The sequence below is a fragment of the Procambarus clarkii genome, chromosome 64 (genome assembly GCF_040958095.1).
Source record: "Procambarus clarkii isolate CNS0578487 chromosome 64, FALCON_Pclarkii_2.0, whole genome shotgun sequence".
Classification (NCBI taxonomy): Eukaryota; Metazoa; Arthropoda; class Malacostraca; order Decapoda; family Cambaridae; genus Procambarus; species Procambarus clarkii.
Genome location: NC_091213.1, coordinates 13370970 through 13382961, shown reverse-complemented (window position 1 = coordinate 13382961; position 11992 = coordinate 13370970). Strand labels below are relative to the sequence as shown.

At 37.5% G+C, this 11992-nt stretch overlaps 2 protein-coding genes and 1 long non-coding RNA gene across 4 annotated transcripts in view; 2 read left to right on the top strand and 1 right to left on the bottom strand.

Moving 5' to 3' along the window:
* The window catches only part of Hus1-like (Hus1-like checkpoint clamp component), a 277046-nt gene that overhangs the window by 11208 nt on the left and 253846 nt on the right, over positions 1 to 11992 (bottom strand). The gene's annotated exons all lie outside the window — the stretch shown is intronic.
* Positions 481 to 7442, top strand: LOC123769001 (neuroguidin). 2 transcript variants are annotated; one of them, XM_045759932.2, is made up of 8 exons: positions 481 to 679; positions 1470 to 1613; positions 2540 to 2654; positions 3494 to 3579; positions 4579 to 4756; positions 5599 to 5764; positions 6141 to 6367; positions 7368 to 7442. In XM_045759932.2, exons 1-8 carry the CDS (start codon positions 656 to 658, stop codon positions 7388 to 7390), a joined length of 963 nt encoding a protein of 320 aa, XP_045615888.1. In that variant the 5' UTR covers positions 481 to 655; the 3' UTR covers positions 7391 to 7442. The 2 variants fall into 2 exon arrangements, with proteins under 2 accessions (XP_045615888.1, XP_045615887.1); XM_045759931.2 differs by having other exon boundaries at positions 508 to 709.
* The window catches only part of LOC138354632 (uncharacterized), a 21871-nt gene continuing 21011 nt past the window's right edge, over positions 11133 to 11992 (top strand). The window contains exon 1 of the long non-coding RNA XR_011223613.1: positions 11133 to 11378. This is a non-coding gene — a long non-coding RNA (uncharacterized lncRNA). The remainder of the gene's footprint in view (positions 11379 to 11992) is intronic.

The following is an 11992-nucleotide window of genomic DNA, read 5'->3' as shown; positions in this document are numbered from 1 at the left end:
TTTTCTCCACACCTTCTTACCCAAAACGCTATGCGTATTAGTGGCTTTAGGTATTGTATGTACTAGCTCTATCTATAAGAACAAGGTAACTGCAGAAGGCCTATTGGCCCATACGAGGCAGCTCCAATCTATAACCACCCAATCCTAAATCTAAACTTATCCAATTTATACCCATTGTTTCATGTTCTGTCTTGTGTTGATACTTTTAATACCCTGTAATAAATGTAAGAACTCTTATATATATAAATAAAAACTAAAAAATAAACCCATGGAACAACCTACCCGCCAAAACTATAAATGCTAAAACTTTATTGAATTTTAAAATCCTGCTGGAAAAAGTCATCAGGGCAAATAGAGGGGGATAATTGACAAGCCGCCAGCTTCCTGTCCCCGCCAAGGCCACTAGAGTGATAATGGCCCCTCAGGTAAATTCCGGTAAATCGCGAATGAACAAACGCGGATACGTCATTAGTGGCAACTACCATACGACAGTTTGTGTGCCACTGGTGCGTCACCTCGGCTCCCGCAGCGTGATTATCAACTCAAGTCTATAAACGAAGCATGAAAATAGTTAAACTGTGCAAGAAACAAGATTTTGAGAGCCTTAGTGTTGTAAATTTGCGTTGGAATCTGAGTTATATACTAGGGTTAGACCATGATTGAACTCCCAGTCCAAGAGGCAAGTGGTCGTCGGACGGGCAGCTTACAGGTTATTTTATATTTAGATGGTTCACCAAAGAGTTTTTTTTATGATCAACTGAACTTAATCTCTACCAAACCTTCCCCACCTCAGTTCTTACAGCCAACCCCACACTCATCCCCATCATCAGAATGGCTAAAATATAATGTAACTGGTACAACAAGGCTATAGTAGGCAAGTACAGCACCCTATTCTACCCAACATCACCCCATTCACTTTACCCTCACCTCATCTCATCTACCGTCTACCCCCATCTAACTCCACCTCGTCTAACATCATCCCACCCAACTCATCACAACACCACATGGATACAAGTTATTTCATGCATAAGATGGTTTGCTAATGTATTTAAACCTACCCAATATTACCCGATCCAACAGAATCTAAGTTAACCCAGGCTAACCCAGCCAAGCCTAACGTAAGCTAATACATCCTAACCTAATGATTCATACGAACAAAAGACAGCAAAAGTTACTGTCACATTTCAGCATAATACTGTTGCAGCCATTAGAGGGAGGAGAAGAAGGTAGGCCTTGCCACCTTCTCTAGGTAAAGTATCAATAGGTAGTGCACTTTTATCAAGCCAACACAAGCGAAGATATTTTATGGCTTTCTATTTTTGCTTGCTTTTACATTCAGATCTATTGCTTCATAATTTAATATTTCAGTATTAAACTTGCATATTTGCTGTAGAGAAACTCCAAAGTTAACTATTTATAGATTATAGTTTTATTGTAAGAGTGTTCTCAAATTGGAATTAAACTTGCAGAGTGGCTCCAATGGAACTATAGCCAGTGATTTACCAAGAGGGGTGGCACTTCTTGCTGACCTTACTACCAATCTTAAAAATGCTTCGGCCACCTTTGATGCTCTGGCTGAGAAGATCAACAATGGAGACCTGAGCACAGCTAAGGTGAGTTTGTTGCACGGGTCCTGTTGTACAGAGGTCTATGTCCTCACCTCACAATCAAGGATCCCGGGTTCACTCTCCAGGAGGAACAGAAATGGTCGAGTACATTTCTTTTCACCCGGTGCCTCTATTCACTTGACCTAAATAGGCAACTGTTCTGGGTTGCATCCGAGGAATGTCGGTAGTTGACTAAGGGTGACCTTGATAAGCCTATGTATAGGCTCGTGTCCCCGACATCTGGAATTAAATTGTAAAAGGATGACCATTATTAACCCTTGCACTGCTCACCTATTTTCGGCAAAAACGTCTTGGTGCAATTGTCAAGGACATATTTTTGTTATTTTTACAAATGTTCAGGTAAATTTAATGTCAAAATGTTTCCAAAGTCAACTATTTCCATTTCAAAACACAAATAGTAATGAAAACATTAAAAAACATTAAAATATAGCCAAATTAAAAAACAAAGAGCACAACTCTCTGAGCGCCTAAAGGCGCTTTGCGCAGTGCAGTGGTTAAGGTGTGGTTAAAGTCTGTACCTTTCACGGTAATTGTATAGTAATATCTATTTGGCCAGATAGTTGCTTAATGTCTACTACATGCAAACAATGTTTTCTACATACAAATGAGATCAATTCTTTGTGATGTCTTAAATCATTAAAGTACCCAGACAGATGGATATTTAATTTATTGCCTATGTTAATTTGATAATTATATATATTTATTTGCCCATTTGACAGTTTAAGAAAATGTTTCATCTTTAAAATAATTTGTTATAATCTTTATTCTGATAATTGTTTCCTTAAAAGGCACTGCTTTACATGGGCCAGTAGGCCTTCTGCTGTTTCCTGTATTAAGTTATAATGCCTTTGTATATTTAAAGTGTCATTAAGTGCTAAACAATATTTTGTATATACTTATTTTGGTTTCAGGGTTTAAGCTTATTAGAGCTCAAGAACCAGTCCTTTCTCTCATATATGGCCAATCTCGTATACTTGACCTTGCGGAAGTTAAAAGGTGCCAAGATTGAAAATGACTCGAGCATTGGTAAGAATGATTACTTTGTATAAAAGATTGAATAAATATCATGTAGCTTTTTTTTTAATTAAGAGCACCAGGTTGTATAGAGTATAGTGATATCGTATAATTTTTTAGTTCGTGTTTATACTGTGTATGTATGTATATATTATCTTCAGAAATTTGAAGTTTTCACAAAGTACTATATAATTGCATTGCAACCTGTTCAATGAATATTTAACAAAATTATGAATCAAAATTATGAATTATGCCCTTTCCTAAATAAAGAAGCATCTATATTTCCTTAGATTTTTCTGAGAAGTCTGCTTTTTCAAGTTTCACCTGTGCCCACTCGTTCTATTGTACCTCACTTTGGAGAGACTGTCTATCCATTATATCTATTCCCACTTGGTATCTTGTATGTTGTGATCATATTGCTTTGTGCTATCTCTTCTAATGTCATTTTGAGTTAATTCTCTTGGCCTCTCTTCATAGTTAATCTCTAATCCTTTGTAAATGTCTTGTGGCGTATAATGCAACCCACAATAGTTGCCTAAAATTTGGATACCTATTTATTGTTAGATGAACAGGTGTTAGAAAACATTCCCAAATATCTTGTCTTGCCCAGAAATTGAACCCAAGAGTCATTCATTTATGACTCTACGTCACTGATCCTTACAGATGGCTGCAGAGATGGATAGATGGAACCTTGTGTTGTATCTTTATGCTTCAGCAGAGGCACAATTATAATATTACTATACCTATATTATACGTACTATATACCTATACCTAGTATACCTACTATACTTATATCCTTGCAATAGGTAACGTAATTCAACAATCATGAAATGCTTGGTGTGTTGTTGCAGATCGACTTGTGGAAGCCAGAGTGGTTCTAGAACGTATTCGTCCATTGGAAGATAAATTGAAATACCAGATTGACAAGCATGTGAAAGTAAGTGTGATTTTGCGTATGATTTTCATAGTTTGAATTAACAGTTCATAGTCGAAATTAAATTGGAAAATTAAATTCAGTTATTTGTTTAAACGTTAAATTAAGACAGTTTTCAAAGTTGATATACAAATTGATGGTGTAGTTAGACATGGGACTAGGTAAGAAATTTACCAGTATTATTAATGTTTGGACATTGAAATAAGCAGACGAGGAGTCACAATAACGTGGCTGAAATATGTTGACCAAACCACACTAGAAAGTGAAGGGACGACAACGTTTCGGTCCGTCCTGGACCATTTTCAAGTCGATTGTGACCGAAACGTCATCGTCCCTTCACTTTCTAGTGTGTGGTTTGGTCAACATTGAAATAATATTGCGTGTGGATGGGAGTAATGGAGTAAGAGAAATTTGAGTATGACTACAAGTGATATGCATGAGGATATGTATTTGAATAACTGGAGTTACAAGACATGTTGCTGGATACAGACGATTTTAATTATTAGTACAATTTTTACTAATCATATTAGTAAAGATATTAATGCTAGAAATTAGACGTTACTGGAGCTTTAAGGGAAACTAGTTAAATACTGTATGTATTAGCTATTATAATACAATATACTTGTAATGCTGTATAAGCAATATTATTTTATGAAAACAAAACTTGGGTTTGTAACAGTTAAATGGCAAATTTAACATAATGGCAACTGAAATGGGCATTCACAAGAGGAAAGACTTATGTAGTAGCATTGGAATTAACATATGTAGCATAAACAAAATAGCCCAGCTAAAGACAGAAATTGCATATTTTAACAAAGTGAATGGAATAGATCTGGGAGGATATTTTGCCAATGTATGCAACAAAGATATGATATGTAATCATATATGTAAGAAAAAGGTCTAGATTGTAAAAGTGAAATTGTGTTGTACAAGGAGCTTTGTAGAAGTACATTTACAATGTATTTTTATCGTAGTTTACAACATTTAATTGTTATATTTCAGACAGCTGCAGAAGGTGTGGTTAGTGCAGATGATCCGTCAAGACTTAAGGGAAATCTTGATAATATTGGAATCTCTTCAGATGAAGATGAGGAAGATGAAATTACGAAAGTCAAGAAAACACATGCTGAGTATGAGCATAAGGCTTACAAAATCCCCAAAATTAGCCAGACACATTATGGTAAGACTTGCTATTGGTAGTATTACAGAAGTTAGGGTTACCCTCTACTGTGGACATAAAATGTATAATCACTTGAAGGCAATGTTAACGGTGACACAGCTTGGTTTACCCCCTCCCAAATTATAAACAAATATTGTAAAAGTGAGGAATTTCTCCAGGCCTTGAACCTCGGTAGTTGTGTGTGTTGAAGTTTCCAGTTATCAGATGACTATTACTAAGACTGCTAATCACTTTAGGATTATGATGTATTTGTGATTGTCAATGAAGCCAAATGTATTAGAAAAGCATTTTGGATTCTTCAACTTCGCTTGATTTCCAGGTCTTAGAGTAAGAAATCAAAGTGTATGCAGAGAATGTGTGTTCTTCTGTCTATTGTTGTGAATTTTAGACTAGTTCACTAGAATAATAGATTACATGATCATGAGTGACCTGCTGTTATATTATTAAGTGAATAAACTTACTATGGTCCGAGTGAGGGGGTAATTGAGTGGGATGGTTGAGTTGTCGTTTCAATTGCTTTTTAAGGAAATAGGTTACTGAACCTATTTGGCTGAGAATTCAACCTTCATAATAGAATAGGATGACATTATTTAGTTGAGTTACCAGTAATATATGAAACGTATTGACACTTTATTAAGAAATATAAAGAATGTGCATTACAAAATCTAATGTGTTATGTAATAAAAGGCCTCTTTTAGGTGGGTCTCTTCGGTGGCTTCCTGAACTAGCTGCCTCATTAGCTCAGTGAGACACAGATGGGAGTCTTCCCAGTAAGTAAATGACTGAAAAGTTGCAGATTTACTGTACGTAATGTGTGTATAATTTTTTCTAATGTGTTGTAGATGGTGAAGTAAATAAAGATGAAGCAAAGGACAAAGCCAGGCGCCGAGTTCTGAACTCAAGCATGCTGCGCGATGCACTCTCAGAACACACTGAGGACCCAGAAGTAGTGTACAACAATGACATCCTCAAACAGAAGGCTATTCGAAAGCGCAGGGAACTTGAAGTGTAAGGCAACCCATGTGATTTCTTGAGACTTCAGTGTCTTGCATGTAATTTAACTTCTTAAATATAACAATTGCTTTAGTATTTTACTGCATGTAATGCTAATTATTACACTTGCAGTACTGATCGGTGACTAATGCTCATTGATATGTCTATCATAATTGTTGATACAAACATGAAATAAGCAGCAAATATTATTCTCATCGCTGCCCTGTACTGTACTGTATTGTTAGTTTTCTGTCTAGAGATTGCATTAAATAAAAACAAGTGTTATCATCAGCCTATGTGTTCAGTATATCTAGTATCTTTTTCTTTTGTTACGAATACATTATCTTCTCTGCTTAAAATGTTGCTCAATAAATGTCTTCTTACTTGTCAGCTTTGAGGAAGACAACATGATCAGGAAAGTGGTGAGCCGTCGTGACAAAGCAACCATGCAGCAGGTGACAACAATAGGCACAATGGGGTCAGAGATCTTGGGTTTCAACACTATGGATGCTCTACACCGTGATTATGATCCTTCGGCTCCTGCAGCGAAAAGACAGAAGACTGGAAAATCTTCTAAGGGCAAGGGCAAAGGGAAAGGCAAATCTAAAGGCAAAAAAGGTTAGTTGGTCCTTCAAATTGCACAGATGACTAAAATTAAATTCATTAAATTTATTATCATTTATAAAAAAATTCCATTTATTATTTGCATTATCATTACTGTATCCTGTTTTTCACTTTCATGGGAAGGGGAGGCATTTATACTATACTAAAATAGTACCTATATTATAGCATTTATACTATTCTAATACAGTATAAATGCCTTTACTCTATGAGTGGAAGATATATAGTTTTCTGCTATTTATTTTGTTCAGTTCAAACAAGTGGAAACAGACAAATTTACTTGGAGTACCAAACTAACAGTTGAAATTCTTTTGTCCGAGTCTTCAGTGCTCATTTTTTAGGATTACATTTTGAGGTAATTTATGCATCTAAGACAACTGAAGTGTATTCATGAACACCTATAAGAAAGTAAACAAATAATCCAACCCACATATATGAAATGAAAGTGGCAACATTTTGGTCCGTATTGACTCTGTAAGAGTCTTGACAATGAGAGTCCAGGGGCCAAGATAGGCCAAAACATTGCAACTTCTCTTTAACATCATATTTGTGGATTGGGCTATTTGTATTTCTTTTCTTACAGATGTTCATGAATCCAGTACAATTTTCTTGCATGCATAAATTACCTCAAACTGCAGGTCTCAAAATTGAGCGCTGAAAACTCGGGCAAAATAATTTCAACTGTTCGTTTAGTTCTCCTTGCAAATTAATGTTTCCACATGTTTGCACCACGTTTCAACCACGTTATTATGACTTATTCTTTCAAAGTAAATATATCCAAACTTTTATTGGCAAGTCTCCTAATGCCTGTATAATCCTACCTGAAAATGTACAAAATGTTACCAGTTTATCTCATTTAAAACTTAACTGCTGATTTAAAATGACTTTTCTTAGTAAATGTCAACTTATTTAGAAGTACAGTAAGAAATTTTCATGCATTTATTGTTAATATAACATAACACATTTAAATACCTATTCCTCTTGTCTTTTCTTTCAGGATTCAAGAGGAGAAAACACTGATTTTGATGTAACATTGTTTATTAAGAAATATAATTTCATTTATATGAGAAACCTTTTGGTATTTTTACTTATACTTTATTGTACAAAAAAAGCGTGCTGCTGATATTAAAAGGAGATTTATGTAATTGCGCAATAAAGTACTTGCATGGTTTGTTTATGCGATTTGAATCGGAAGTCTTGAAGAATATCCTGATTTTCAAAATGATTAGAGATCTGGTTTTCCCTTTGAGACACTTTTCCCCCGATAAAATCTTCTGTGAATCTGATACGTTTAACATCACTTGCCTTGTGTCCTACATACTCTTGTATTGGTATCTTGAGTGATATCTAAATGTGCTCGACTGTTCTGTCCCACAGACGGTGTTGCCAGGCTTGCCAGAATAGGCTCGGTGCTTTATTTTGATAATTACTTGAATAGTCAGTCAGCCTTGAATATCCTCTCATCACTGTTTGAAACTACATTAGTCTACCTCCTGCACTTTGCATTCATTTAATACAAAGGTCCAAAGACCTAGGTATTGCCAGAATAAATATATCCACTAAATATATTTTTAATTTGAATAATGCAGATGATCATAAATAGATTCGTAATTTTACAAATTTTAAATTAAATCTTACACATGTTCAAAAAACATTTTTCAGGTAAACATTGCTTAAAAATGAAGACATGGAAAATTAATGTCTGGCTTTTTTTAGTATAGCTATATATATTTTTTTAATTAACAAGCTTAGGTATACACAGCAATGTGTTGCTACCATATTCTATATGAAAGATTACACAGTGTAAATCAAAAACTAGCTATAAGGTTATCTAATATTCCCATCTCACAGGATGGTTAGTCATACATGGAATCAGGGGAAGAAATTACCTGCCTCAATACAAAAGCAAATCAACTTTGCCTAAAACAATCAGACGAGAACATGAAATGTAAGGCTGATGAACTATTAGCCTCCACTAGCAAAATCTGGGTACAGCACAAGAATATCTTCCAATATTCCTGAGTGTATGAAGAAATTACAGAGCTCAAAGTACCTCATACCATTTGGTCTGAAGTCACTTATAACAGGGCAATCACAGATATAGTGTTAGAGAGTGTAGCTATATGACTTAACTACCAAATTTTGCCCAAGGACTTAGGAATGGGAAGGGAACTATTAGGAGACGGCACCAAGCCATTATGGCTATATAGGACAGTACTTGGAAGGGGTCAGGATAAGGATTTGGGATGGGATAGTCATTTTGTAAATAAAATAAAAAAGTTTATAAATAAAATTACAAACTAGTGTGTGTTTACTGGTAATGCTTTCTCAGTTTGTTCCTTATGAAGTACCTCTGAGAATATAGTTTTTCCTGATTTTCTCTTGTGAGCACATAGTGATTCTGTTTAGTAAACTGTGACCAGTGGAGACGTCACATACGATGCAAGGATACCATTAAGCCTTATACTGTGCTCATCAAGATATCTTTTTTGATGAGTGGTATGCTCACCAAGAGGACTTGTTTGTAGATACAGTGAATGATTCAAAACTCTTGTGATGCTTAGTAAAGCAACGGTTTCGCTTCCATGCAGGTCGGAGTTCAGTCCCCATCCGTCCAAGTAGTTGGGCACCATTCTTTTCCCCTGTCTCATCCCAAATCTATATCCTGATCCCTTCTAAGTGCTATATAGTTGTAATGGCTTGGCACTTTCTTGTGATAGTTTCCTTCCCTTCCTGTGGGTTCAAGTGGCTCGCATCCTGGTTTTCAGACCTCCAATAACTGACACTGTTGTTTGGGAAGCATGAAGTAGTTTCTGCTGAAGGTGTCCAGCAAGGGTATATACTTGCTCCAAGCTTTTTCTGCATGACTGTTAAGGCCACAGGCAGGATGACCAGCGAGCTCAACATCTGGTACACAGGAGTTCATGCTAGAGGGCCTACAGCTGGTGAAGTCTGAGGGAGATGAGTTAGGACCCTAAATCATTCAGTATATGAAATCTGGCCTAGCCAACCAAGCATAGATGCAGTAACATCCGTTTTACCTTTGTGATCACCCACAACCGACAGTGGGGGGTGATCCATCGACCCCAAAGGTGCTGGGGGCCTAGCACCTTTGGGCTCATATGTCATTGGTGTAATCTTCAGAGAATAGCTGAGCGACTTTAGGTGGATGGAAGGAAAAATAGGTGTATTGTATATATGATGCTTTGTATCGCCTCGTAAGGTGCCGGGCTTTGCCCAGGCATACCTATTGCCCAGGTTTGCACCCTCTTTCAATAGTTCAAAATGAGCAGTGTATGATGAACTAAAAGCAATGTTCATAAAAGTTTTAAACCTCGCCATGGAAGACGACCAATCGGACCAAGCAGCGCTCCTCTCGGTGGTATAGGTATATACAACACAGCATAGCATTACCGGCAGTCTTAAACCTCGAGTAGTGCTGTAAGTGATTTAGTGAGAGATCCTAGCAGAGTATTTAAGAGAGAATGGGATTTATGACCCCCAAATTCACTGAAGGAGCCAGCCAGTGGAATACTCTTGTAGGCTCTTCACCCCGACCAATTTCTCCAAAACGACAGCAGATTTACTGGGTGGAGTGATTCTGTTTGGACTCTACTCCCTCATAGTGGAGAACATTGCCTCATTAATGCTGGAGACAGTTTTTGGCAAGGACAAAGCATGCCTCCTCGCTGGGCAAGCCCCCCCATGCTGGGGACTTCCTGTTAGCTGTCTTTAATTTCTCCTTGGGCACCCGTCTTGACCATCAGGCCTTAAGTATTGGTGCTGTCCTGCACCTTGCCGCCCCTGTCTCCACCGAACACCGGTGTATCTGCCGCTATGCGTCAGCAGACCAATAAGGCCGCCATGGTCTCATCTGTCGTAAGTCACAAGGAAAGATTGCCAGACATTAAGCAGTTAGTGACATCATCATGAGAAGTTTGGCTCTAGCGTAGTATCCCTCACAAAGTAAACCTTAGATGTGCAGGCCTGAAAACAGTCACAGACGCCCAGATGGTGTCACCCTGCAGCCATGGAGGGATGGTAAACAGGTTGACGGGGACTACACATGAGCACTACATTGGCAGATACCTATTTACGGTACAGTGAAACTAAAGGTGGTTGGGCTGCCACCTTTCTGGGGAATAAAAATTAATAAGTAGAGGGACTTAGGACATTAATGTTACAGGTTCGTGCCAATAGGCTCAGAAGAGACCGGGCGTCATGGGTAAACGTGCACTTAATTTCCTGAATTAAGTGGTAAAGGAACTCATTAGGCAAAGCAGAGACCCCAAGAGTAGCAAGTTTCCTGTGCCAGTCCATATTATATATAAATAAATTTATATATACATATAATATGCATCATGGAAGCGAATAAGATGAATCCATGAATACCAAGACTCACGACCCCCATCGGACCACTCATGAAAATTCTGGGCCACCCTGCGACCATTGTGTGCGGGGGACCACTGTCAGGTCCGGGCCACGCTGACACGTCTATAACAGCTGCGGAATAACTCAAAGCCGACGGCAGACGTGGCTTGCCATCTCCGCCGCCTCATCCCCCCATCTTTACGGCGCTCTCCTTAAAAGAGAAACACCTGCCTAAAACATATCGTGTAAGGTGGCTTTATATATTATATATATATATATATATATATATATATATATATATATATATATATATATATATATATATATATATATATATATATATATATATATTATATATATATATATATAAAGCTAGCTCTAAACGCGTGTGTAAAGCAAATGGAAATGACCGCTGGCGGAGGCTAACGATATGTATGCGAGCCGCAGGAGTTAAAATTCAGCTGATTATGGAGGGATTATGTGAGGGCCAGACCTTAGCGATTGTAAGTAATGAGAGCAATTAACAATGGAAAAGAGGGTGGTCAGTGCATCGATGAACCAGCCGCCAGCGACGAAGGCTCAGTTGGTCTTGAGAACCTTCCTTGTGAACATCTTCGGCGTCTCCGGCACTCTGACGGTAAATAATCTAAATTGGATTTTTTGTTGGGGCGGGAAGACTTGGAAACGCACTTTCGTGTGTGTGTGTGTGTGTGATTTCAAGACGCATGCAAGAACAGCCACGGTGTAGATCTATACTAAAATATGCTTTAGAACCGCATGGAAGTGTAAATTGACACAGAGGAGTGTTAAAGTGTGGAGTGTATGATTGTGTATGAGAATACAAGTGTCTGAGGTCTGACGACGGGCAGATTATAGAGGGCTGGAGCCAGTGATACACAGTGCTGCCATCTTCTATCATGCGGCGGCTCTCTTCAACTTGCTCAATTATATAAATTCCATGGCTGCTATGGGGACTACAGAAACCTCTCGAAAACTGATTAAAAATACAAATGAATCCATTAATTATAGAGTGTATTAATTAATTTAACTAGTACGATAATGATTAGAATACCTGTACCGTTTTTTGGCTATAAGATCCTCGGAAATTTGCGTAAATTCAACATTGCTATGTACAGGCGTACCTCTGAATTGTACTGAAAATACATCTCATAACACTATTAAGGGTGTAGAATATTCCAAATTATAAAGTAGTAGAGACCAAAAAAAAATATAAAGATTTAAATCGCGTAT